This window comes from Amblyraja radiata, chromosome 25 (genome assembly GCF_010909765.2).
Source record: "Amblyraja radiata isolate CabotCenter1 chromosome 25, sAmbRad1.1.pri, whole genome shotgun sequence".
In the NCBI taxonomy this organism is placed as follows: domain Eukaryota; kingdom Metazoa; phylum Chordata; class Chondrichthyes; order Rajiformes; family Rajidae; genus Amblyraja; species Amblyraja radiata.
The window spans coordinates 23,195,568-23,223,470 of NC_045980.1; the positions used below are offsets into that span (position 1 = coordinate 23,195,568).

The 27,903-nt window shown below is 43.9% G+C and overlaps 1 protein-coding gene across 1 annotated transcript in view; it reads left to right on the forward strand.

Annotated features, from left to right (window-relative positions):
* crkl (CRK like proto-oncogene, adaptor protein) overlaps nt 1–25,910 on the forward strand; it is a 47,251-nt gene extending 21,341 nt beyond the window's left edge. The window contains exon 2 of the mRNA XM_033043452.1: nt 21,533–25,910. Within this exon, the coding sequence (XP_032899343.1) occupies nt 21,533–21,667 (135 nt within the window). The 3' untranslated portion in view covers nt 21,668–25,910. The remainder of the gene's footprint in view (nt 1–21,532) is intronic.
* Nucleotides 25,911–27,903: the final 1,993 nt, after the last annotated feature.

Consider the following 27,903-nt stretch of genomic DNA (forward strand, 5'->3'; position numbering starts at 1 on the left):
TGCAGTAAATGAGGTTTGAAGAGGTGCATGTGAACCTGTCTCACCTGGAAGGGCTGTTGTGTTGCCTGGATGGAAGTGAGAGTGGAGATGTAGGTGCAAGTGTAAGATTTGCGGGTGCAGAGGGAAAGTAATGTCTAGTTATGTTGCAAGTTGCAGGGCTCAAAACTGCAAGTTCGGATAACTTGTTCTTTTTCTGATTATGTCAGGACTGACCATTTGTTTTTGCCATACTTCTCCTTCTTTGATTTATATATTCTTGCCTGCTTGGTACGTACCAGTAAGACAGACGTTACAACATCATCCAGACCTCTCAATAAGCGAGTTTGGTATTCCGACTGCGCATGCCCAGGTCGTAGGTCACTGGAGATAAACATTCTCGGCTGCTAAGCTGCTGCATGTTTTCAGACCGGCGTTTCATCCGTAGTCAGGATTGAACCCGGGTCACCGACGCTGCAGGCGCTGTTGATTTCTCCTGGACCATCCCCATCCCCTCCAGAGTGTCCCATCCCTGTCCGGGGGTGGCCGGAGATGTCTGGGGTGACCCTGGACTGACGGGACACCGGCCTGGAACAGTGGCGTCCCCCGGGCTTACAGCTAACCCCAACTCAACTCTGCCTGTCCCGCCGGGTTAACCGACAGCCCTGGACTGACGGTGGTGCAGCAGTAGAGTTGCTGCCTTACTGCACCAGAGACCCGGGTTCGATCCTGACTGTGGGTGCTGTCTGTACAGAGTTTGTATGTTCTTCCTGTGACCACTTGGGGTTTTATCCAGGTGCTCCAGTTTCCTCCCACACTCCAAAGACGTACAGGTTTGTAGGTTATTTGGCTTGGGTAAAATTGTAAATTGTCCCTGTAGGATAGTGTTAACATGGGGCCTGTTTCTTCTCTGTACCTGTATCTCAAAACAAAACTAAACCACGACGGAAACTTTCAGGGGGCATAGGTTAAATCTCCCCTTCTCGTGCTCTGACCACCTCTCATGAGCTTGGCAGCTGAGACCAAGGCCAACATAAAAACTGCAATTCAAAATCTCACAAGTGACATATACTAATATAAACAGAAAAAAAACTGAAGGAACTCAACCAGTCAGGCAGCAGGTGTGGAAGAAGAGACAAGTTGAAGATTCAGGCTGAAGATCCTTCATCAAAATTGGGAAATATGGTCCAAGTAGCAGAGGTGGAGGAGGCCAATAGTAGAACAAGGGAAATGTCCGTAATGGGGTTAAATGATGTGGCTACTGAATAGATAGACATGGTCTTTTGTGTAGTTAATATGGTCCAATCTGGCCCGCGGAATGATTTGGTGGGGGGGGGGGGAGTAAATTCACGACCATTTATCATGTATCCGCTCTCTATGGCAATCTACATACGCGACCTGACAATCATACGTTGATGGACAACGGGGTGGACCAATCACGTCGCGGTGGGGAGTGGGCGGGACCTTGGAGGGTTGCATCCAAAGGTACCAGAGGTCGCATCTGCTGGTGTCGGCCAATCGCGGTGAACGGGGGAAGGTGGGCGGGACCTTGGCGTGATTGTCTCCGCCCCCTCCCTACACCGCATGTTAAAGAGAGAGGGGAAAAAAGTGTTATTGTAAATGTGATCACTTCAATAATAATTAGAGGCTAACTGTGTTCATTGTCTGAGTTTGATTGCTGGAAGCAGGCTAATTAAAAAAATTGGTGCAGTTGTGTAGCCTACATTTACAATTTGTTTCGTTAGGTCTACATTTGTGTCTGCTAATGTTCAATTTCAAATGGTTTATTAATGGAAAGGGTGTGGCTCCCTAAACAATCTTAGCAAAAATAGCATCGTTTTTTCTCTCTCTCATTCTCTCATATCACAACTTTCTTGTAGCCTACCATATAACCATATAACAATTACAGCACGGAAACAGGCCATCTCGACCCTTCTAGTCCGTGCCGAACACGTATTCTCCCCTAGTCCCATACACCTGCGTTCAGACCATAACCCTCCATTCCTTTCCCGTCCATATAACTATCCAATTTATTTTTAAATGATAAAAACGAACCTGCCTCCACCACCTTCACTGGAAGCTCATTCCACACAGCCACCACTCTCTGAGTAAAGAAGTTCCCCCTCATGTTACCCCTAAACTTCTGTCCCTTAATTCTCAAGTCATGTCCCCTTGTTTGAATCTTCCCTACTCTCAGTGGGAAAAGCTTATCCACGTCAACTCTGTCTATCCCTCTCATCATTTTAAAGACCTCTATCAAGTCCCCCCTTAACCTTCTGCGCTCCAAAGAATAAAGCCCTAACTTGTTCAACCTTTCTCTGTAACTTAGTTGCTGAAACCCAGGCAACATTCTAGTAAATCTCCTCTGTACTCTCTCTAATTTGTTGACATCCTTCCTATAATTAGGCGACCAAAATTGTACACCATACTCCAAAATTGGCCTCACCAATGCCTTGTACAATTTTAACATTACATCCCAACTTCTATACTCAATGCTCTGATTTATAAAGGCCAGCACACCAAAAGCTTTCTTTACCACCCTATCTACATGAGATTCCACTTTCAGGGAACTGTGCACAGTTATTCCCAGATCCCTCTGTTCACCTGCATTCTTCAATTCCCTACCATTTACCATGTACGTCCTATTTTGATTTGTCCTGCCAAGATGTAGCACCTCACACTTATCAGCATTAAACTCCATCTGCCATCTTTCAGCCCACTCTTCCAACTGGCATAAATCTCTCTGTAGACTTTGAAAATCTACTTCATTATCCACAACCCCACCTATCTTAGTATCATCTGCATACTTACTAATCCAATTTACCACACCATCATCCAGATCATTGATGTACATGACAAACAACAGTGGACCCAACACAGATCCCTGTGGCACCCCACTAGTAACTGGCCTCCAACCTGACAAACAACCATCCACCATTACTCTCTGGCATGTCCCATTCAGCCACTGTTGAATCCATCTTGCTACTCCACCATTAATACCCAACCATTGAACCTTCTTAACCAACCTTCCGTGAGGAACCTTGTCAAAGGCCTTACTGAAGTCCATATATACAACATCCACTGCTTTACCCTCATCAATTTCCCGAGTAACCTCTTCAAAAAATTCAAGAAGATTAGTCAAACATGACCTTCCAGGCACAAATCCATGTTGACTGTTCCTAATCAGACCCTGTTTATCCAGATGCTTATATATATTATCTCTGAGTATCCTTTCCATTAATTTGCCCACCACTGACGTCAAACTAACAGGTCTATAATTGCTAGGTTTACTCTTAGACCGCTTTTTAAACACCTACGACTGTAAGTTAATACCAATCATAAAAGTAATGCCTGCTAGGCAATCTTCTTCATAAGAAATGAAATTCGTAAAGTGAAACACTTTGTAGTTATTACTGAGACGCGTGAGAGCAGGTTGAAAAATCGAAGGCAATGAAAGCTGTGCACAACTGATCCTGGCGGTATGGTCGCGTTTTGCCCAATCCGGCCTGTGACCTAAAATGAGTTTGACAACTCTGCCTTAAACCCTCTGGTATCTGACATTTCTATCCTGAGGGAAACTGACTGACGATCCTATCTAAGCCTCATAATTTTATATTAATTACCCCTCAGCCTCAAATGCTCTAGAGAAAACAGTTCAATTGTGTCCATCCTCTCTTCATAGCTAATGCACTCTAATGGGGCTTTTTCACGGGGCGACTTGACGCAAGAGTTAACCAGAGTTTAACATCGTGGGAACCTCGTGCGATAACAGTACGGCATTCGTGGACCACCGTGGCGCTAATGGCAGGTAATCGTGTAACTTGGTGACTCGGGAGAAAATTCAAGCAAGTTTGAATTTCTCCAAGAGTGACTTGTACACTTGTGGTTGAGCATTGCAACATTATATGAATGTAGTGGCCAGTGCGATATCCGTGCGATATCCGTAATAACTGTTGCGGTTACCGTGGGAACTCCTGCGAACGGTGAACCCGGAAGCTGGACAGAGGGGACAGAAGGTGAGTAAAAATTGTCTTCTGTGGGATTGAATTTAAAAAATAAAGATTTGCATCCGCATATGGACATCAACTTATTCATGAGTTATGTTAATGAGATTCAAGAAAATAACTATAATCTTTAAAAGGGACTTTAAAGGGACTTTACTGAAAGGTCCCGCATTTTTATGGTCCGTGAGAAATTTTTCACATGTACTTCTTTGAGAGATACAGCTCGGAGTCCTCACCGACTAGCGATCGATGCCTTTCCGAAGCAGGGTCCGGAACGCTACCAATCAATGTTCTCCAGAGACCCGTGTAAGGAGTGAACTGCACATGCTGGTTTAAACCGAAGACAGACACAAAAAGCTGGAGTAACTCAGCGAGTCAAGCAGCATCTCTGGAGAAAAATAGCTGATGTTTCGGGACGAGACACATCTTCAGACTCAATTCCGATTAGGATGTCTGAAGAAGGGTTCCGATTCGAATCGCCACCTATTCTTTTTCTCCAGAGATGCTGCCTGACTCACTGACTTACTCCAGCTTTTTATGTTTTTCTTCCCAGATCTGACTTACCTGCTGAGTTACACCAACATTTTGTGTCCTTTTGTGCGCATAACCAGCATCTGCATTTCCTTTAGACATTACCTAACTTCAGATTTTAGAGATATAGCGCGGAAACAGGCCCTTCGGCCCACCTAGTCCGCGCCGACCACCTATTCTTATCCGGCTTCAGAACGGTTCTTCCTTCCATTCGTTTGGGCACTGACCCGACCTACCAACCTACCTCAATGCGGACATTGGACTTTTTCCCCCTGGAACTGTCCTGAAAACATATATTCTGAACTCTGGTATTTTCCTCTTCGCTCTACCTGGTGTTCTTGTGCATGTGTCGGAAGGAACAGCAGATGCCGGTTTAAAGAGAATGCTGGAGTAACTCGACGGTTCAAAATGCTGGAGTAACTCAACGGGACATGCAGCATCTCTAAAGAGAAGGAATGGGTGACGTTTCGGGTCGAGGCCCTTCTTCAGACTGTACGTGGCTTGGTTATATTCATGTATAGCATTATCTGATATGATTGTATAGCACGCAAACAAAAGTTTATTCCCTGCATAGAATCATGAAACAGGCCCTTCGACCCAACTTGCCCACACCGACCAATATGTCCCATCTACACTAGTCCCACTTGCCCGCGTTTGGCCCATAACCATCTAAACCTATCCTATCCATGCTTCAGTCTAATGTGTCTTAAACATTGCGACAGTACCTGCCTCAACTACCTTAACGGATAGCTCATTCCATACACCCACCACCCTTTGCGTAAAATAGTTACCCCTTAGGCTCTCATTAAATCATTCCCCCCGAACCTAAATCTGTATCTGCTGGTTCTCGATATGAGACAATAATAACAAACCAAAGCGAGTTAGGACATCAACGGGGAGATCCTGGATAAACTCAAGGTAGACACAAAATGGAGGAACTCAGCGCAACAGGCAGCATCTCTGGGGAGAAGGAATGGGTGACATTTCGGGTCGAGACCCTTCTGATATGCTGCCTGTCCCGCTGAGCTACATGTTGTGTCTATCTTCGTTTTAATCCAGCATCTGCAGTTCCTTCCTGGCCGAACCCGATTGAAAGATGAGAGGCTGGGCGATAGAGCACTGAGTGTGACAAGGATCAGGCTTCAGTAAGCAAAGTAAAGAGAGGTGGCAACGTTATGGAAATGAAGCGGGTAATCCGAGTGATGGCGAGACGGTATCCTCTAATGTGTCGGAAAGAACTGTAGATGTTGGTTTGCGCCGATGATGGACACAGTAATACTGGAGACAGACATAAAATACTGGACGGGCAGCATCTGGATAAAAGGAATGGGTGACGTTTCGGGACGAGACTCTGAAGAAGGGTCTCGAACCGAAACGTCACACATTCCTTCTCTCCAGAGATGCTGCCCGTCCCGCTGTGTTACTCCAGCATTTCGTGTCTATCTTCCGTATGCTCTGTGATTGGTCATCTCGGAGTCAAGTGGCAACTCTGGTCTGTAGACACGAGGAACTGCAGATGCAGGAATCACGAGCAAAACACAGAGCGTTGGACGAGCCTGACCCTTTGAGTTCCTCCATCACTTTGTGTTGAAGTCAGGTCTGGACATTGCTTGGCTCAGTCTCAGGCGCCGGCTAACTAGGAAGGTCGTCAAAGTCCAGCACTAACACTCAAGAAATAACGTTTGCGGCCTGATGTTCCCAATATTTAATTGAAATCATTAATAAAGTAAATAAATAGATACCGGTCTAATCAGTATCTACGGGATTGGACAGGCTAGATGCAGGAAGAATGTTCCCGATGTTGGGGGAGTCCAGTCCCAGTTTTACAGTCTACCGTGGGAACTCTTTAACTCAGTAAAGTAAAGTAGCCTTTATTGTCATATCAGCACACAGGCAGCAGTTGATTGTTGCTCTATTCAGTTTCCCAGGGGGTCGGGACGGGACTGGAGTTGGGAGGGAAAGGTGGGGGAGTCGAGGGAGAGGAGGGGGAGAGGAGGGGGAGACAGATGGGGGTGTCTTCATTTACTGGCGGCGGGTGTCTCACTGAAACAGGCAGGTGAGATTTCACATCCACCTTGTGTGTGTCTCTCTCTCTCTCTCCCTCCCTCTTACACAGGCTGAGAGACTCTGCCTCTGTGAGTGTACGTCTCTTTCTCCCCCTCTCCGACACACAGTAAGACCGAGGTACTGTGCTCAGTCCATCTGTGTCTCCCACATACACAGTAAAACATGTCTCCAAATGAGCCAATTCAACCAAGGGAGGATATTTATAGTGTGTGAAAAAAAAGTGACATCATTTGTGCCACGTGATGATTTAACAACACTTCACAATGTTCATTCAAGATTTAACGGGAAAGCTTGGGAGACGGACAAGTCACTCGCACAAATAACAGAAATGCCGAGTACCGTGGGAACTCTTTATCTACCCCCCGTTATATCGTGTGATATCGTGCTAGACCACGACCACTTCACTCTGGTTACATCTTGCGTCAAGTCGCCCCGTGAAAAAGCCACTTAACCAAGCAGCATCCTGGTAACATATTTTTGTAACTTCTCAAAAGCAAACTCATACTTCCTGCAATGTACAACTAGAACTGTATGCAATACCTTGCATGCAACTGAACCAAACCTTTATACCACTGCAACATGATTTGTCAACTTTTGTACTCAATGCTCTCATATTGCCCTTTTTGTGGAGTTGTGGACTTGAACACCAAGATCCTTCCATACATCAATGCTCTTCAGGGTCCTGCCACTTGTATTTTCTCTTGCAGTTCGGCTACCAAAATATCTGGATTAAACTTCACCTGCCATTTCTTTGCCCATGTTTCAAACTGATCTATATCTTGCTGTATCCTTTGACAACCTTCCTCACTATCCACAACTCCACCAATTCTTGATGTCTGCTTCCTAATCAGCCCTTCTGCATTTCCATCCAAATCTTAGGACTGCAGATGCTGGTGGAGTAACTGAGCGGCATCATCTCTGGAGAAAAATTATGGGTAACATTTTGGATCGGTACACTATTTCAAAAGAAAGGTCCCAACACAAAACATCACCAATCCTTTTTCACCAGAGACGCTGACTGGCCCGCTGAGCCAAGCCAATTTTGAATCCAACCTTCCAAGCCTTTGTGGATCCCCTGTTCCATAATTTCCTGGCTCAGCCTATCATGAGGGACCTTGTCCAATGCTTGACTAAAGTCGACGTTTACATCCTCTGCCCTATCATCATCACATTTATGTTGTTGCTGTAAGAGGCTTAACTGCGTAGGCACGAGCTTGACACTTTACTTGACATTTTACTTTGACAACAATAAACTTCAGACCCATGTTGGCTGGGGAAGCATTTTGAGATGTCCTGAAGTTTTGAAAAGCTGCTATATAAATGCAGATATTTCTATTTACCACTCGTATGCAATATTAATTATTGATTTTGCAGAGAAAGCATTTTCCTTTAGTACAGATACTGGTATAAATATGCCCATCAATGAGGCTGCTATGGGTCTGTGACCTGAAACTATGTTTCTCTTTCCACAAACAATACCTAGTTGGCATTTTCTCTTGTTTCAAATTTCCAGCATTGGCATTTTGTTGAAATTCATTTCACTGGAATACGGACTCCTGTATATATGTTTGGGATGCATACTGGATTTAGTAAGATCTGAAAAAATGTTCTCAATGGAGAGAATTACATTTCATGTTAGGAGTCAATCCCTGTGGGTTGTTTAGTTGAAGGTTATGAATCTATAGACTGACTTAGTTTATTTAATGGCTTCACTTAAACAAAATCTTAGTTTATAAGGGAGACATTGTACTTGTGAGAACAGATATTGAACAATTCAGGTGACGTGCAGGAAGGAACTGCAGATGCTAGTTTATACCGAAGATAGACCGGCAGCATCTCTAGACAGAAGGAATGTGTGACGTTTCGTGTCGAGACCCTTCTTCAGACTGAAACGTCACCCATTCCTTCTATCCAGAGATGCTGCCTGTCACGCTGAGCTAAGTTAGGTGATGTTGCAGGTTCAGTTTTTCAACATGTGCTCATTAGCCGAGCTCAGCAGGAGAAGTTGCAACATGAACCTACAGTTGGCTTTGGGCCATTCAGTTACAGAAAGAGATACAAAAGTCCAGCATTTCTGCTTCCAACTACTGGTTTATCACTGAGCTTGTTTGTTTACCTTGCATCTCTAGTCCAAAGGAACTTCACATAAATGTCATCAAACTAAATTTGACATTAAGCCACAATAGATAACTCAATACAAGAGGTCAATTGTAAAGACCAAGAGGGAGAGCACTTTAGGAAATTATTTTTTGGTCAGAGAGCAAAAAATCAGCTGCATCTCGACAAAATTAAAGAAAAAATAAGTCTGAGGTGGACAGAGTTGAGATATGCTAATCCTGGAGTGAAGCAAGGTTAAGGGGGCTATAGAGAGCCGAGGTTGTAAAAGTTATCTAGTACATGCTGAAATCTTGAGCAAAACAAGTCACTGTGTCAGGCAGCATTTTCAGAGCAATTGGAAAGGTGATGTTTGGGATCGGGACCCTTCTTCAGACATTGTGGTTTGGGGAGCGAGTAGGGAGGGGGGGTGAAGCTGAAAAAGAGAGGTGGGCATGGGATAAAGCCTGGCAAGGATTTTATCGAATGCTCCTTTTGTCAACTTTTCATCCGTAGCCTATATCACTTCATTCACCTGAAAATTACCCCCGCCCCAACCTGTATCATAGATCACTGCCAGGCTTTGTCTCCCTCCTACCTCTCTTCCAGCTTTCTCCCACTATTACAATCGGTCTGAAGAAGGGTCCCAGCCCAAACGTTGCCTGTCCATTCCCTCCACAGATGCTGCCCGGCCTGTTGAATTCCTCCAGCACTGTTTTGCAGAGTATTTAGCAACCTTCCTCTGGGAAGGAGAATCATAATCTTTCATAACTGAGAATCACAGGTGTTCCTGAAGAGTTGTGGGTTTAATTTAACTTCCAACGGGTGAGGATAGCATGAGGGAAAGGGACATGACAGTGGAGACAAACTGTTTACTATTGCTTATTATGGCAGAAAACACATTTGTATGATAATAACGATTGAATTCTAAAATAAATATTACAGCCTTCAGAAAGATTTTCTTTCAGATCCAGTATCATTATCATACAACATGGAAACATGCCCTTCTAGATCAGCAATCGAGGACTAATCTGATTTTCCAGCTCTCAGCCCTTGGCTTTCTACAGCATGGTATTTCAAGTGCTAATCAAAATGCTAAAACGATTAGTACCTATCTCCTCCACCTCCAGCTTGAGCAGTGAATTCTGCATTTCTAACACCCTCTGGGTGTAATATTTATTTCGCATCTTTGGATGTACTTTTTGTGTTCTCAGCACCATGGAGAAAAGTTCCCTTCAGGCTGCCCTATCTCGGTCCTCATAATGTTCTATATATAGGGAGGAACTGCAGATACTGGGTTTAAACCAGATAGACACACAAAGCTGGAGTAACTCAGCGGGACGGCAGCATCTCTGGAGAGAAGGAATGGATGACATTTCGGGTCGAGACCCTTCTGACTGGTTAGGGATTAGGGAAATGAGAGATATAGAGAGATAAAGATTTGGGTGAAAACGAGAAGCTAGTGCGATTAGGGTGGGGGAGGGATAGAGAGAGAGAGAGAGTGAGTGAGAGAGAGAGAGAGAGAGAGCATGAAGCTGTGCAGTGGGTTTTTAACAACTGCCAGCAAAGGTATAAGGATCCAATCTGAAAGCTTTGCATTGGGGTTGCCTCATGCATCAGTGGAGAACGTGATGATTCCATCAACGTTACTACTAACCTCCACGTTAACCTCCAGCAAATGTATAAGGGTCCAACTTTTATCTGAAAGAGGACCCATTAGTACTGAACTGGAGTTTCAACATGAATTTTTGTCCTCTGTTTCTGGTGCTTCAAACGCTACTTCCTGATGCAAATGTAAGTTTATCAGCTGGTAGAAGTGTGACAGACTGTGACAGTCAGGTGCAAAGAATCAGGGGTGAAAGTGGTTATCTTAAGCAGCCACAAAACCTAAACCCGCTGTTCAAATGTATCTGATGTAATCTAAGGACCAAGGTAAGAATTTTGAGACACTTGTCCTCTCACCTTAAACCTATGCTCCATAATTTTAGTCTCCCACCCTGAGAAAAAGACACTGACTATCTCCTCTATCTGTGCCCCTCAAAATTTTATAAACCTCTTATTAGGTCACCCCTCAGCCGTCTTCATAGCTGATTTGGGGGCAAGAGGGGGGGGGGGTGGGGCTTATTACCTGAAATGGGAAAATTTGATGTTCACATCATTGGATTGTAAGCTACCCAAGCTGCTGGGTCCTGTTCTTCTAGTTTGTGTGTGGCTTCACTCTGGTAATGGAGGAGGCCAAGGGCTGATGGGTCAGTGTGCGTTGAAATGTTTAGCAACTGAGAGCTCGAGGGAATTATGCATTTGGAAATGCAGAGGTTGATGGGATAGTCAGTACTTCTTTGTGCGTGGGAGATGGTGTCTTATGAATTTGGATTGTTTGATGAGGGCAGAGTAGTAGACATCATCCATTTGGACGACAGTAGGCCATTTGGTAAATTCCCGCAAGATACATCCTCATGCAAACTAATTAAATCACAGGCTGATTTTACCCACTATATGTTTCTATGGCACCCATTTGTTCTTGTATTTAAAACCATAACATTCAGAATAAATTAAAGACAAATAAATTAAATAACAATAATAATAATAATAATAATAATAAACACCAGCATTGCAACAATTGTTCACTGTTTTATCATTTGAGATGAACTCGTCAAGCAATTCACAAAATGGATATCACTCTCAAGAGGTGAACAAAGATCATAATCTTGCATCAACGTTGCTCGAAGTCACAGCAAGGGATTGCAAATTTGGTTGGGGTGAGTCAGGCTTCTGTATCCAAGATCAAGCAAGGGTCTGAGGCCGAATCACTATCGCCCAAAATGACGTCGAGATGAGGCCTTGCTGATTTGAGAAAGTAAGAAAGATCTGTGAAAGAGGAGCCATACCCTGAAGAAAGATCTGGTGGCAGCAGGAATCCCAATGAGCTCGAGCACCGTGCACATTCGCCTCATTGCAGTCTGTCATATAGCCAGATGTGTGAACAGAAACAACTTCTAACTGCTGTGATGAAGAATAAACAATGCCAGTACCCCTTAAAATATAGTGAATGAACGTTGATAAAGAACCATGATGGATATATAATGTATAAAGACAAAATGGTGTGTTGATAATGCATGAAATAGCCCTGCAACATGTATATTGACTTAATATATATAAGTGTATGCTCAGTTCAATTAATTTCCACAGCCATGTACGGTTCAATTGCAATGGATCGAGGGAGAGCTAGCTAATTGAGTTTTTGGCTATGGATAAGTGCACAGACAAAGGGGAGTCTTAAGACTTTTAAGGACTAGCTGATCAGAGTTACGGACCGTCATGTTTCAGGAAGGAGGAGGAATGAGGATGGAAAGGTTAAAAAAATTTGGATGATTTGAAATGGTCTGATTTTGGTCAGAAAGAAAAAGGAGGCATATGTAAGGTTTAGGAAGATAAATTTAGATTGCCTTTTGGGATTAAAAAGCAAGCAGGAAAGAACTTGCACAGGCAATTAGAAGGGCCTAAAGAGGCCATGTAATCTCATTGGGAGGTCTGATTAAAGAAAACAAGAGAAAAGATACAAAGTGCCGGAGTAACTCAGTGGGTCTGGCAGCATTCCTGGAGGATTTGGATAGGTGATGTTTTGGGTCAGGACCCTGCTTAAGAGGTCTAACAGAATGCTGCCTGGATTAGACAGTATTAGCGATAGACATTGAAACATAGAAAATAGGTGCTGGAGGAGGCCATTTGGCCCTTCGAGCCAGCACCGCCATTCATTGTGATCATGATTGATCGTCCCCAATCAATAACCCATGCCTGCCTTTTCCCCATATCACTTGATTCCATTAGTCCCTAGAGCTCTATCTAACTCTCTCTTAAATCCATCCAGTATTTTGGCCTCCACTGCCCTATGTGGCAGGGAATTCCACAAACTCACAACTCTCTGGGTGAAAAAGTTTTTTCTCACCTCAGTCTTAAATGGCCTCCCCTTTATTCTAAGACTGTGGCCCCTGGTTCTGGACGCGCCCAACATTGGGAACATTTTTCCTGCGTCTATCTTGTCCAGTCCTTTTATAATTTTATATGTTTCTATAAGATCCCCCCCCCCCTCATCCTTCTAAACTCCAGTGAATACAAGCCTAGTTTTTTCAATCTTTCCTCATAAGACAGTCCAGCCATCCCAGGGATCAATCTTGTGAACCTATGCTGCACTGCCTCAATCACAAGGATGTCCTTCCTCAAATTAGGAGACCAAAACTGTACGCAATACTCCAGATGTGGTCTTACCAGAACCCTATACAACTGCAGAATAACCTCTCTTGCTCCTATACTGAAATCCTCTTGTTATGAAGGCCAACATTCCATTAGCTTTCTTCACTGCCTGCTGCACGCCAACTTTCAGTGACCGGTGTACAAGGACATTCTGAAAAGGACCCGCTCACTCCTACTCTTTGCTTCCTGTCTGTCAACCAATTTTCTATCCACGGCAACACCCTACCCCCAATACCATGTGCTCTAATTTTAGTCACCAGTGATGTTTGGGATCGGGACCCTTCTTCAGACATTGTGGTTTGGGGAGGGAGTAGGGGGGGGGGGGGGGGGGGGGTGAAGCTGAAAAAGAGAGGTGGGCATGGGATAAAGCCTGGCAAGGATTTTATCGAATGCTCCTTTTGTCAACTTTGGCACAGATAGAGGAGATGTGGGGCCTTATCAAAGGCTTTCTGAAAGTCTAGATACACTACATCCACTGGCTCCCCTTCATCCATTTTACTTGTCACATCCTCAAAAAATTCCAGAAGATTAGTCAAGCATGATTTCCCTTTCATAAATCCATGCTGACTTGGACTAATCCTTTTACTGCTATCCAAATGACCCATTATTACCTCTTTAATAATTGACTCCAGCATCTTTCCCACAAGTCAGGCTAACTGGTCTGTAATTCCCCGTTTTTTCTCTCGCTCCTTTCTTGAAAAGTGGAATAACATTAGCTGAATCTATTGAACATTGGAAAATGATCACCAATGCATCCACTATTTCTAGAGCCACCTCCCCGAGGACCCTGGGATGCAGTCCATCAGGCCCAGGGGATTTATCGTCTTTCAGTTCCATTAGCCTACCCAATACTATTTCTCGCCTAATAAACATTTCTTTCAGTTCCTTGACCCCCCTTAGATCCCCCGTTGGACAAACGTCGATCATTTTCCCTGGAGTGTTGAGGGGAGACCAGATAGAAGTGTATCAAATGATTAAATGTATATAGGGTGGACAGTTAGAACCTTTTTCCCAGGGTGGAAATGGCAAAGACTAAAAAGCATAACTTTAAAATTAGAGTGGGAAAGTTTAACGGAGTTATACGGGGGAAATTTATTTACACCAACTGTAATACGTGCCAGCAACAGGCTACTAGAGTTGGTAGTGAAAGCAGATACCATAGTGGCATTTAACAGGCTTTTAGATGGGCGCATAGATATGGAGGGATAGCAATCACATGCAGGCAGAGGAGATTAGTTTAACTTGGCATCATGTTTGGCGCAGACATTGTGGTCCAAAGGGTCTGTTGTTGTGCTGTACTGTCATATGCCTCAGGTGGAGGCCGGTTCTCTGGATGCTTTCAAGAGAGCTAGATAGGGCTCTTAAAAATAGCGGAGTCGGGGGATATGGGGAGAGGGCAGGAACGGGGTACTGATTGTGGATGATCAGCCATGATCACATTGAATGGCGGTGCTGGCTCGAAGGGCCAAATGGCCTACTCCTGCACCTATTGTCTATGTTCCATGTAAATTGGATCTATAATTGGTTTCATTGTAGGAAGCAGCGGGTGATGGTTGAAGGTTAATTTTTGGAAGGGAGGTCTGTGGATAGTCATGTGCTTCGGGGTTAATGCTGGGCCTGTTATTTGTTATCTATATCACTGGTATGGTTAATAAATTTGCAAATGACTTCAACGTAAGTGATATCGTGGACAGTGGAGAATGTCATCAACAATTACAATGGAAACTTGATCAGAGGGTCCATGGGCTGAGGAAGGTCAAATGGAATTTAATTCAGACAAAATCTGAATCGGGGTACAACTTCACAGTGAATGGTAATGAATTATTCTTTGGAGTATAGGAGACGGGGGTAATCTTATAGAGGTGTATAAAATCAGGAGGGGGATAGATAGAGTTTATGCACACAGTGTTTTACTGGGTTGGGATTCAAGAATTAGAGGGCAAAAGTTTAAAGTGAGAGGGAAGAGATTTAATAGGAACCTGAGGGGCATCTTTTTAGCACACAGTGGTGTTGGGATGAGCTGGCAGGATAGGTGGTTGAGCAATATACTATAACAACATTTAAAAATAATGGGAAAGGTTTAGATCGATATGGGTAAAACGCAGGCAAATGGGACTACCTTGTGTAGGTATCGTGGTTGGCATGGACGGGTTGGAACGGAGGGCGTTTCTGTGCTGTAAGACTATTGTGTGGGGGTTCAATGCAGAAGATGTGAACAGCAGTACAGTTAGAAGCTGTTTTGAAGGCTTGCTTCAGTTGCTGGCATCTGTGCCAAGCTCTTCAGCTTCCACTGCCACCTGGTGTTCATCTCTGCACTGACTGTTTTTCCTCATCATCCAGTACGTTGTTGCTGTGTAAACCAGAATCCGGATTGGCTTCTTTGTGGCTGTGCTGTGACCAACAAGTCACCAATGACAAATGCCGAGTCCCAACATTACATTGACAACCCATTTCAAAGGTCTGTGGATTACGGTTGGGATAAAAATAGCTTTATGCATAATGGCTGAAAGCTATCTTGTGCTAAACCTCCCAGGATCCCAATTATCTACATGTGTAAAAGCAGCTTGCTGACTGGTGATCTTGATGTATTAAACATGAGCCCTGTTCCAGCCTGAGATCACTTTTGCTGATTAACATGAAGGGGCTCATAAGGTGACAATCATCAGCACATTATGTTTAAGAAGGAACTGCAGATGCTGGAAAATCGAAGGTACACAAAAATGCTAGAGAAACTCAGCGGGTACAGCAGCATCTATGGAGCGAAGGAAATAGGCAACGTTTCGGGCCGAAACCAAAGGGTTTCGGGCCGAAACCAAAGGGTTTCGGCCCGAAACGTTGCCTATTTCCTTCACTCCATAGATGCTGCTGCACCCGCTGAGTTTCTCCAGCATTTTTGTGTACCATCAGCACATTATGGGTGCTCTTAACAAGAAAGTATTGTAATTGTTGAGTGTATAGTTACCTCCCACATCGTTATGGCTATCAGTAAAGTTCGAATTGATTTGGTTTGGCCTTGAAACCAAGTGAAACACATTCAACTGGAAATGCCAGGTTAGATGAAGAGATGTTTCCTCTGGCGAGGCTGGCTCAAAACAAGTCACATTATCAGAGGTCAGACAAAATAAAAAGTCAAAAGGTGCTTCGGCATACTTCACCTCTTAATGATGACACTGATCTGAACCAATCAGCAACATGTTGAGGGTTAATATTCACATTTCATTGTCAAAACTCCCTTCAAACTTTCCGAGCAAGTGTATTTTGTTTTCTTTATCTTCTGTTTTTCTGGCTTCTTACTGTGTTTCTAGCTAACCAAGAGTTGTTTCGTTTAAACTTAAACACATGGCAGATAGCTGGGCCAATATGTATTTTGTGTCTAGCTACAGCACCACAGCACACACTTGGCTGCGACAAGTTGCCGGAGCTGCTCTGTGCTTCAATGGATTCCAGCTTTCTCCAAGCAGAATAGAAACATAGAAACATAGAAAATAGGCGCAGGAGTAGGCCATTCGGCCCTTTGAGCCTGCACCGCCATTCAATATGATCATGGCTGATCATCCAACTCAGTATCCCATCCCTGCCTTCTCTCCATACCCCCTGATCCCTTTAGCCACAAGGGCCACATCTAACTCCCTCTTAAATATAGCCAATGAACTGGCCTCAACTACCTTCTGTGGCAGAGAATTCCACAGATTCGCCACTCTCTGTGTAAAAATTGATTTTCTCATCTCGGTCCTAAAAGACTTCCCTCGTATCCTTAAACTGTGACCCCTGGTTCTGGACTTCCCCAACATCGGGAATAATCTTCCTGCATCTAGCCTGTCCAACCCCTTAAAAATTTCGTAAGTTTGTATAAGATCCCCCCTCAATCTTCTAAATTCTAGCGTGTACAAGCCGAGTCTATCCAGTCTTTCTTCATATGAAAGTCCTGCCATCCCAGGAATCAGTCTGGCGAACCTTCTCTGTACTCCCTCTATAGCAAGAATGTCTTTCCTCAGATTAAGAGACCAAAACTGTACGCAATACTCCAGGTGTGGTCTCACCAAGACCCTGTACAACTGCAGTAGAACCTCCGTGCTCTTATACTCGAATCCTTTTGCTATGAATGCTAACATACCATTTGCTTTCTTCACTGCCTGCTGCACCTGCATTCCTACTTTCAATGACTGGTGTACCATGACACCCAGGTCTCGTTGCATCTCCCCTTTTCCTAATTGGCCACCATTCAGATAATAGTCTACTTTCCTGTTTTTGCCACCAAAGTGGATAACCTCACATTTATTCACATTATACTGCATCTGCCATGCATTTGCCCACTCACCCAACCTATCCAAGTCACCTTGCAGCCTCCTAGCATCCTCCTCACAGCTAACACTGCCCCCCCAGCTTTGTGGCATCCGCAAACTTGGAGATGTTGCATTCAATTCCCTTATCCAGATCATTAATATATATTGTAAATAGCTGGGGTCCCAGCACTGTGCCTTGCGGTACCCCACTAGTCACTGCCTGGCATTCTGAAAAGGACCCGTTTACTCCTACTCTTTGCTTCCTGTCTGCCAGCCAGTTCTCTATCCACATCAATACTGAACCCGCAATACCGTGTGCTTTAAGTTTACATACTAATCTCTTATGTGGGACCTGGTCGAAAGCCTTCTGAAAGTCCAGATATAACACATCCACTGGTTCTCCCCTATCCACTCTGCTAGTTACATCCTTGAAAAATTCTATAAGATTCGTCAGACATGATTTACCTTTCTTATATCCATGCTGACTTTGTCCAATGAATTCACCACTTTCCAAATGTGCTGCTATCCCATCTTTAATAATTGACTCCAGAATTTTCCCCACCACCGATGTTAGACTAACTGGTCTGTAATTCCCCGTTTTCTCTCTCCCTCCCTTTTTAAAAAGTGGGGTTACATTGGCTACCCTCCAGTCCTCAGGAACTACTCCAGAATCTAAAGAGTTTTGAAAAACTATCACTAATGCATCCACTATTTCTGCGGCTATTTCCTTAAGTACTCTGGGATGCAACTTATCTGGCCCTGGGGATTTATCAGCCTTTAATCCATTCAATTTACCTAACACCACTTCCCGGCTAACCTGGATTTCACTCAGTTCCTCCATCTCATTTAACCCCCGGTCCCTTGCTATTTCCGGCAGATTATTTATGTCTTCCTTAGTGAAGACAGAACCAAAGTAGTTATTCAATTGGTCTGCCATGTCCTTGTTCCCCATGATCAATTCGCCTGTTTCTGACTGCAAGAGACCTACATTTGTTTTAACTCATCTTTTCCTCTTCACATATCTATAAAAACCTTTGCAGTCAGTTTTTATGTTCCCTGCCAGTTTTCTTTCATAATCTATTTTCCCTTTCCTAATTAAGCCTTTTGTCCTTCTCTGCTGGACTCTGAATTTCTCCTCTCGTAGGCAGCTTTTTCTGGCTAATTTGTACGCTTCATCTTTTGTTTTGATACTATCCGTGATTTCCCTTGTTATCCACGGATGCACTACCTTCCCTGATTCTTTTGCCAAACTGGGATGAACAATTGTTGTAGTTCATCCGTGCAGTTTTTAAATGCCTACCATTGCATATCCACCGTCAACCCTTTAAGAATCATTTGCCAGTCTATCTTGGCCAATTCACGTCTCATACCCTCAAAGTCACCATTCTTTAAGTTCAGGACCCTTGTTTCTGAATTAACAATGTCACTCTCCATCCCAATGAAGAACTCAACCATATTATGGTCACTCTTGCCCAAGGGTGGTGCACAACAAGATTGCTAACTAACCCTTCCTCATTACTCAATACCCAGTCTAGAATAGCCTGATCTCTCGTTGGTTCCTCTATATGTTGGTTTAGAAAACTATCCCGCATACATTCCAAGAAATCCTCTTCCTCAGCACCCCTGCCACTTTGATTCACCCAATCTATATAGATTGAAGTCACCCATTATAATTGTTTTACCTTTGTTGCACGCATTTCTAATTTCCTGTTTGATGTCATCCCCAACTCCACTACTACTGTTAGGTGGCCTGTATGTACACAACTCCCACTAGTGTTTTCTGCCCCTTAGCGTTTCGCAGCTCTACCCATATCGATTCCACATCCTCCAAGATAATGTCCTTCCTTTCTATTGCGTTAATCTCCTCTCTAACCAACAACGCTACCCCGCCTCCTTTTCCTTTCAGTCTATCCCTCCTGAATATTGAATATCCCTGGATGTTCAGCTCCCAGCCTTGGTCACCCTGGAGCCATGTCTCCGTGATCCCAACTATATCATATTGATTAATAACTATCTGCACATTCAACTCATCCACCTTATTACGAATGCTCCTTGCATTAAGATACAAAGCCTTCAGGCTTGTTTTTACAACACTCTTACCCCTTATACAATTATGTTGAAAAGTGGCCCTTTTTGATTTTTGCCCTGGATTTGTCTGCCTGCCACTTTTACTTTTCACCTTGCAACCTATTGCTTCTACCCTCATTTTACATCCCTCTGCCTCTCTGCTCTTGCACCCATCCCCCTGCCACAATAGTGTAAATCCTCCCCGACAGCACTAGCTAACACTCCCCCAAGGACATTGGTTCCATTCCAGCCCAGGTGCAGACCGTCCTGTTTGTACTGGTCCCACCTCCCCCAGAACTGGTTCCAATGCCCTAGATATTTGAATCCCTTCCCCTTGCACCATTTTTCAAGCCATGTATTCATCTGCAATATCCTCCAATTTCTACTCTGACTAGCCCGTGGCACTGGTAGTAATCCAGAGATTATTACCTTTGAGGTCCTACTTTTAAGTTTATCTCCTAGCTCCCTAAATTCACCTTGTAGGACCTCATCCCTTTTTTTACCTATATCGTTGGTGCCAATGTGCACCCTCCCCCTCCAGAATGTTTTGCAGCCGTTCAGTGACATCCCTGACCCTTGCACCAGGGAGGCAACATATCATCCTGGAGTCTCGTTTGCGGCCGCAGAAACGCCTATCTATTCCCCTTACAATTGAATCCCCTATTACTATTGCCCTTCCACTCTTTTTTCTCCCCTCCCATGGTGACATGAACTTGGCTGCTGCTGCCTTCCCCTGATGAGCCATCTCCCCCAACAGTATCCAAAATGGTATACCTGTTTAGGAGTGAGATGACCGCAGGGGTCTCCTGCATTACCTGCCAACTGCTATGCTGGCTAGTGGTCACCTGTTCCCTTTATGTCCTCTTACCTTTTACCTGCGGTGTGACCAACTCGCTGTACGTGCTATTCACGACTTTCTCAGCATCGTGGATGCTCCAGTATGAATCCAACCGCAGCTCCAATCGTTCAATGCCAGGTCTGCCAGGAGCTGCAGCTGGACACACTTCCTGCAAACGTAGTCACCAGGGACACCGACCATATCCCTGATCTACCACATGTTGCAGGCTGAGCAAACCACGGGGCCAATCTCCACTGACATAGCTTACTCCCAAATTAAATCAACTCCCTCACACTATAAAAATCTTTATCCTTTAAACTGTACCTTTACTAATAAATACTGAACCCTTAACTCTCAGAACCCTCAACTCACTGAACCCTCAACTCACTGAACCCTCAACTCACTGAACCCTCAACTCACTGAACCCTCAACTCACTGAACCCTCAACTCACTGAACCCTCAACTCACTGAACCCTCAACTCACTGAACCCTCAACTCACTGAACCCTCAACTCACGGAACCCTTAACCTGAAAGCAGAAATGCAAACCTGGGGTTGCACCCAATCAGCTGCTTCCTCTGGTCCTCTTCCACCAATCGGAGGCTTCCACCAGACCCCTTCTCTGGAAGTGTGATGGAACGCTGCAGATTGGGTAACTCCTCCTCTCACTCCAACGGCTACCCGGGCCTCTGTGAAGGCAAGCCCCGCGCTCGATTTTAACTCACCGCCCAGGTAGCTCCTCCTCTCACTCCAACGGCTCCCCGGGCCTCTGTGAAGGCAAGCCCCGCGCTCGATTTTAACTCACCGCCCAGGTAACTCCTCCTCTCACTCCAACGGCTCCCCGGGCCTCTGTGAAGGCAAGCCCCGCGCTCGATTTTAACTCACCGCCCAGGTAACTCCTCCTCTCGTTCCAACGGCTTACAACAAACTGACTGGGTTTGGGGTGCGTAAAGATGGTTTTTGGCAAGAAGGGGGTCAGAGAGCCTCCATGTAAACCAGATTGAAATAATGGAGGGGGGGGGGGGGGGGTGTTGCGTTCATTGTTTTACTCCTTTAAAATGTACTTTGGTATTGGTACATCAACCTGTTGGATCCTTGGTGACTACTAACTCTGGTGTGGAATCGTGGAGTGCAATTACTTTAAAGTACCAAAAATAAGCTTGTTCAAAAAAGCATTATTTGTGCTGAAAGTATTATTTGTCTAGAATTAACCAAAAGTTTGGCTTGAATGTAAAAAAGATGGTAGGAAATTGTACACAAATTTGAGTTGACCATAGAGGGTAGTGTCTGTGCAACATGCAGTCTCCTTTGGTTCCCATTTTTGTTTTGACTGACAATCTGTACCAAATGTAGAAATGGATGAGATTAACACAAAACTTAATTATGCAATGAATTGAAATCTGCTGTGTTTTTTTCCAACAGGTTGGTGACGTTGTGAAAGTGACCAGGATGAACATCAGTGGTCAGTGGGAGGGTGAAGTGAACGGCCGGCAAGGACTCTTTCCTTTCACCCATGTTCAGATCTTCGACCCCCAGAACCCAGAGGAGAACGAGTGACCTGAAGGTCTGAGCATTTGGTCGCTTCCATCTGCCTGTTCATCACAGTCGGCATCAACATTCGGCGCGTCGCTTCCAAACTAAAGGGGAACGCATCATTTTGCCATGGAAATGCGATTGGGTTTTTGAGTATCTGCTTAACTGCTGGAATTTAACGTTTCTGTCTGAGCTGTTCCCATGTACCATTAAACTACACGATACTAATAATAAATGGAAATGCAGACAGGCGAGGAACAGCCTCAGTCCCAGTACCACGTTAGATCAAGCTACCGATTGGAACTTTTAGCCAACTGGGATAACAGTCTGTAGTTGGCCAAGCCTTTCACATTTGGAACAGTCGAATGGATATTCTTCCTAGGTTTATTAAATGTGGCATGTAGGAATGCTACTGGGACTAGATTCAGCATTATCTTGAGATCACGTAACTTCACAACTGAGTGAATAACAGGCTCTGAACTCGTAAGAATGTTTTTAAATCGTTTTCAATGCGTCGTATATACCAGCCCGTGCTGCTGTATACGAGATGTAGAGGAGTCACAATTTTTTGGATACAATGAGATAGGTAGCTGTAGATAACAATCATGGATGTCACTTTTACAGTTTTTTGTAACACCTTTAAAGTGAGCTTTTAAAGAGGAAACACTCTGGGTGGACAGGAACAGAATTGCCCTCCAGTCCAGAAAGGTTACCGGGGTAGGCTGAAAACCACAAGGATCTTGGCAGGGGCTGGTCAATGGCAACCCAAGACGTTCTGGGTTTGGGAGCAGGTATTCTGTAGACTGACCCAGGGGCTTGTGCTTCACTCAGTAAGAAGCTTATCATATCTCTGAATAGGGAGGTCAAGATTCATTTTAACAAATAGCCTTTGTTTTGCTGTTCAGAAAATAAGGAACAGACTGAAATTATTCAAATAGAATTATTGGTGCCTTTTCTTTTGGACATGGTTTCCAAAGTGAAAGAATCTCAATCTGCAATGATGGACAATGTTCTGTGCCAGACGACAAATTGAGTGAATCCGTGTCCAGCACCTGTAACCCACTGGGTTGTGAGCAGTGCACAAGCCCTGTTATGCCTGCACTTGGTGCAGGGGACTGCAGGAGCTGAACTCGAGCAGCCAGAGGTTGAATGTGTCTGTGGCATGTTTGAGCGCTGCTCTGTTTCTGACCTTGACACACACACTCTTTTACAGCCACAGGTCGACATGTACTTTGTATTAGTCTGGCAGTAAAGAATGAATGCCCCTTAAAACAATCTTTTCACAGAACAAACCAATCCTTTGAAGTAAGCTTCCTTTGACCTTTTCTCATTTTTAGTGAAGATTAAGCCCAGTACGTTGTTTTACTACAGGTGTACTGACTTAATGAGCTGGGTGGAAAATTGACACCAACAATGCAACATTAAAATGCTCGTCACCAATTTATCACCCTGCATACCAAGTAACTAGCTTCACCCATTTCATTTTATGGGCTGACCCATTACTATCTAAATGAGATTTATCAGTTTTGTTGATGCAAAAAGCAACTGAGGAATAATGACACAAAAACTGTCTTGATGGATGTCTGAGGCAAGGTCACTGGATGGAGAGGAGTCAAAGGCGATGCTGTATCTTTCGTTCTTCCAATCTTGTAGGAAGATTAGTTGACCCTTTGATTCCAATATCTGGGCAGTGGGGGGTGCACAGCAGTTTACCAGGGTGAATACATGGTAGCTGTCACTAATAGGCAGCTGCAAATTATTACTGACTGGATATTGTTCCCAAAGGATGTTTTTTTTAAATGAATCCATTTGATGGCTCAGTGGCCATTCTCCTCCCCCCCCCCCCCCCCCCAAATAATAGATAAAGGATGTGGGTGCAATTAATTGCTGAGCATGGTTCGTTTTACACAGCACATTAAACTAATGCCTTGACCATTCCTCTGAAGCTCCTGTGGGGGAGGGGGAATGGTTGACTACTTAGCGTCAAGTCACCATCAAACCAAAGTATGTACCTAGTGCCTAAAAATAATTCAAGATGTGGATAAAGCAGGTTGGTAGATTAGGTATCACTGTCCTGCATATGTTTAGAAGTGGGCTTTTAGAACCGTAGCAAATATAAGGACCTGTAAAATATGTTTTTGAATATATGTTTTATTTTCCACCCCTTATCATTCTGGCCTTGCTGAGTGAACAGGTCTTGGATCATAATGAGACATCAGTATTGACCCAATGGACTGCTTAGTGCAGAATCATTGATATGTTTGGGTCTGTCTCAATATATCTGCTCATACTAATGTCTGGGGCCTATTTTTTTTTTTTTTTCTTCATCAAACCACTATAGATCCCTTGGCTTGCCTGCCAAGCTATTACACTGGACTCCTAATGATCTGCCTTTTGCTTGAAATATCTTGTGAGAATATGCAAAGCCTCCATTTTTATTTTTTTTCCCATTTTCAGACGTCATGGGTTCCAGTTGTGAGTGTTTCCCCTTTACAAGATGATAGAACCTAGCCCGCTTCTCTTCCTGCCTTGCTTACCTGCGTTCACAATATTGTAATTAGGCTTATACCATGGGAAGGAAATAATGCTGGCCTCTGGTTCTGGAAGGTGTAAAACAGTCAGTGAAGCTCAGAGATGGATCAAACTGGAGGACAAACATACCCAGCTTTCATTTGCTTGCCTTCCCACTCCATTTGTTGCCAATAAAACTTGTTTACAACACATCAAATTTGCAGAAGGTTTTTGATGCTTAGGTTATCACAGAAAATACCTCTTGTCTATGTGCATGCTAGTGTCACTTTTATTTTTGTAGAGAGCTTTTGCTGTTTGAAGAGAACCTTTAAATGCCTTTTGTTTAACATTCGGGGAATGGGAGTGTTTGCCTGGGAACAATCCATTGACTGAAATTCTAGTATTTAAATGCAAGTGTTAAGAACTCTAAATTCTGCTTGCAACCCCGATAAATGTACAAAAATACTGTCTACTTAAATGGGCAATTTGGGGTGCTTTGATTTATTTCTAAAGTTAACAGTATTACAAAACCTGGCCTGTTTTCAGGGACAGTAAGTTTATCTTTGTTCACAATAGTATCTGAGGTGGTTTTCATCACTGAAATCACATGCGGACATTTCCCTTCGTGAAATCAATAACTGTATTGTTTTGTATATGGTTAGTAAACCTTACATTTATTGATATTTCCCTTACTATTCAGAATCTGCATCATTAATAGAGGTAATATTGATATGAAATTGGAGCAATCAAAAGAACAAAGGGAAAACTTTGACCTGTTACTATTCTAGATTAGTGTGGTCAGGGGAATCATAAAACACTCGTGGTAAATTTGGGTGACGTTTTATGGATTTGGATGGTTAAATGGTAGGCGGTATCCACAAGGTAATCCGGTACAGGGTTTGTATTTTAGTAGCTACCGTTCCCCAAATTTGATATCAGTGTGACTGAAGTATTTTATCACTGTTGTGGCTTTGCTGTTTGGAATTGCTGTTGAATACCACTGGAAGTCACAGGCTGCTAATGTTGCTCAAAGTAACGTACCATGGCAGATGCAGTTTGCAGTCTGAAGTGTAACATTTCCGCCACCAACAGCGCATCATTAGTTTGGCAATGAGTCAGTACTTGGCTAATTTTAGCTCATTGTTTCCGCTGTAAAGCTGTGGTGAGTGCACTTTTGCCTCAGAGCTGTAGAGCTGTCTCCAAAACCAGCTGTTTGTTTTTGGAACTGGTATTGACTGAGGTTACAAATACTCTTAATCTCTGGTGTGCCTCATTCTACAGCCCATTACAAGTTCCTCAAACAGCAGCGTAATTGCGACACACCTTTGGGCTCAGCTGCATTTACACGGAGTGTCTAGAAGACTGTTTTGCTGAGTATTTGGTGAAGGAGACCATGTTTGTAAGATGTGTACAGGGTGGGGAAAGATCTTGTTGACTAGCAAGGGCCTCAAGTGGTTCGCGTATTCATTACAGCATGGAGAGTAGCAGCTTCTTCTGTCAGCTACTTGTGATGAATTAATCTATGGAACCGAGTCAGTTGATTTTGGGCAGGCATTATTTGTATCTCCCATTTCTTGCATTTTTCTGTTCCAATCATGGTTTGTGATTTCCACCAATGTCTCCTCATCCCGACCATTTTAGTCATATTTGAATATAAATTTGTGGGCTGTATTCAACACTGAAATGGAATAATGATTTGAGATGATATTTGGGGCTGTTACATAAAACATCACAATAAAATTATTAACTCTTGTAATCGTACAATTGTTTTACTGACCGATCCAGAATTGTTCCAATGTAACCGTTGTCAAATGAGAACCTTGCAGATTTTTTTAAAATCCTCTTATTCTTTCCTAGTCTCCTTTGATTTCATTGTGGGACTATCCCACCAGTCTGGTGAACCTTCATTGCATTCCTTCTGCAAGTATGCCTGAACTGGGAGTAGTGAGAGCAAACCTGTGCACAAAGATGAAGTGCTGTTTCAGCAGGCCTCTCTGGAACTGAGGCAAGATGCCACTACTACACGTACAATGAAAGCAAACAGACAAATTAAAGATAGACACAAAAAGCTGGAGTAACTCAAACCAAAAAGTCACCCATTCCTTCTCCAGAGATGCCTGTCCCGCTGAGTTACTCAAGCTTTTTGTGTTTATCTTCAGTTTAAACTAGCAAATGCAATTCCTACACAATAGACAAATTAACTTTAATTCAACCTGGTTCTGCCTATTGCCTGCCAGCCACTGCTTCATCCCTCCCTCCCCTCTTTATACTGGCTACCTTCCCTGTACATTCTCAGTCCTGATTCAAGATCTCGACCTGAAACATCGACCATTCCTCTGCCTCTACAGATACTGCCAAACCCGCTAAGTTCTTCCAGCAGTTTGTTCGTGCCCCAAATTCCAGTGTGTGCAGTCTCATGAATCTTTGATACCATGTTTACCTTCAATTTCAGCTGCTTTTGCTAATCATGGAAAGTGTTTCAAACCAATTTAAACTACTTGGCTTTCTAGCTTCAAGCCTGGATAGATTACATTTGGTCCCTTGTGCGCATCCTAGTCTTGTTTGCAGGAGGGGGAGGGCCATTGTAAACATGAACTGGCATGGAGGAAGAGTCATTCAGAGGTGTCAGCAGCTTGCACTGGGGAACGGCTGAATGGTCCCACCGACAGACTGCCCAAGGGAGACTGACACAGTGGAGTTGAGCAAAGCTTTTTGGAGCCTCGCTGCCCCAGCATAATATGGGCGGTCAGAGGCCCAGGTGGGTGGAAGGGGAAGCAGGGAGAGGGCGTAGTTTAAGGTGAGAAAGGCAAAGTTTAAAGCAGAGAATCGTGGGTGCCTGGAATGTGCTGCCAGAGGTAATAGTGGAGGCAGATAGCACTGGGCATTTCAGAGGATTTTAGATTTGCACAGGGAACACTCCCACGATAGCGGATTCTAAAACTAGAGAACATAGGGGAGATTAGGAAGGAACTCGTGAGCAAATGTTTCCATATAGAGGGTAGCCTGTACCTGGAATCAGTAGAGAAGCAGATATAATTACAATTTTCAGGAAACATTCACAAATATATGGATAGGAAGAGTTTGGAGAGTGATGGGCCAAAAGCAGGCAAACATGGTTGGCATGGATAAGTTTGGGCCACAGGTCCTGTTTGTTTGGCAACTCCAATTCTCACTCTGCTGAGTTTTAAACTGTATTCATTGAAGCACTGATTGGATCCAGACATTCCCTAACTTGTTGTGATCCTATTGAATGGAAGCCGGTACTGGATTTTGGCACGGTGCATCTGCTGGGTGGGGTGATGGTTTTGTCAGCGTTTCAACACTTCACCTGGCTTTGGCCAATTGGGTTCTGGCCTAAGGAGTTACATGTTGATAGCATGTTAGTGATTCTGTGGATGCTGCATTACTAGCTCATACCTGTATAAATACCCTTTTTAGAAATTGGGTAAAAACAGTGCTCAGTGTCTTGACAGGAGGTGTGAAAATAACACTTTAGTGAGTTTGTTTCTGGTGTAGATCTTGGAGGATGTGAGAGGATCAGAGAATTTTTGAATGGACATGCATAGTATTTTTGGCGCCTGTCAATGTACTTCAATTGTCTTTTTGAAACCTCCAGCATGAGGAAGACGTTGAAAGATGTAGAAATTCTAACAGGTTTTCTTTAAAGATACAGCATGGAAACAGGCCCTTCGGCCCACAGACCATCCATTCACACTCGTTCTATGTTATCCCACTTGCGCAGTGATCGA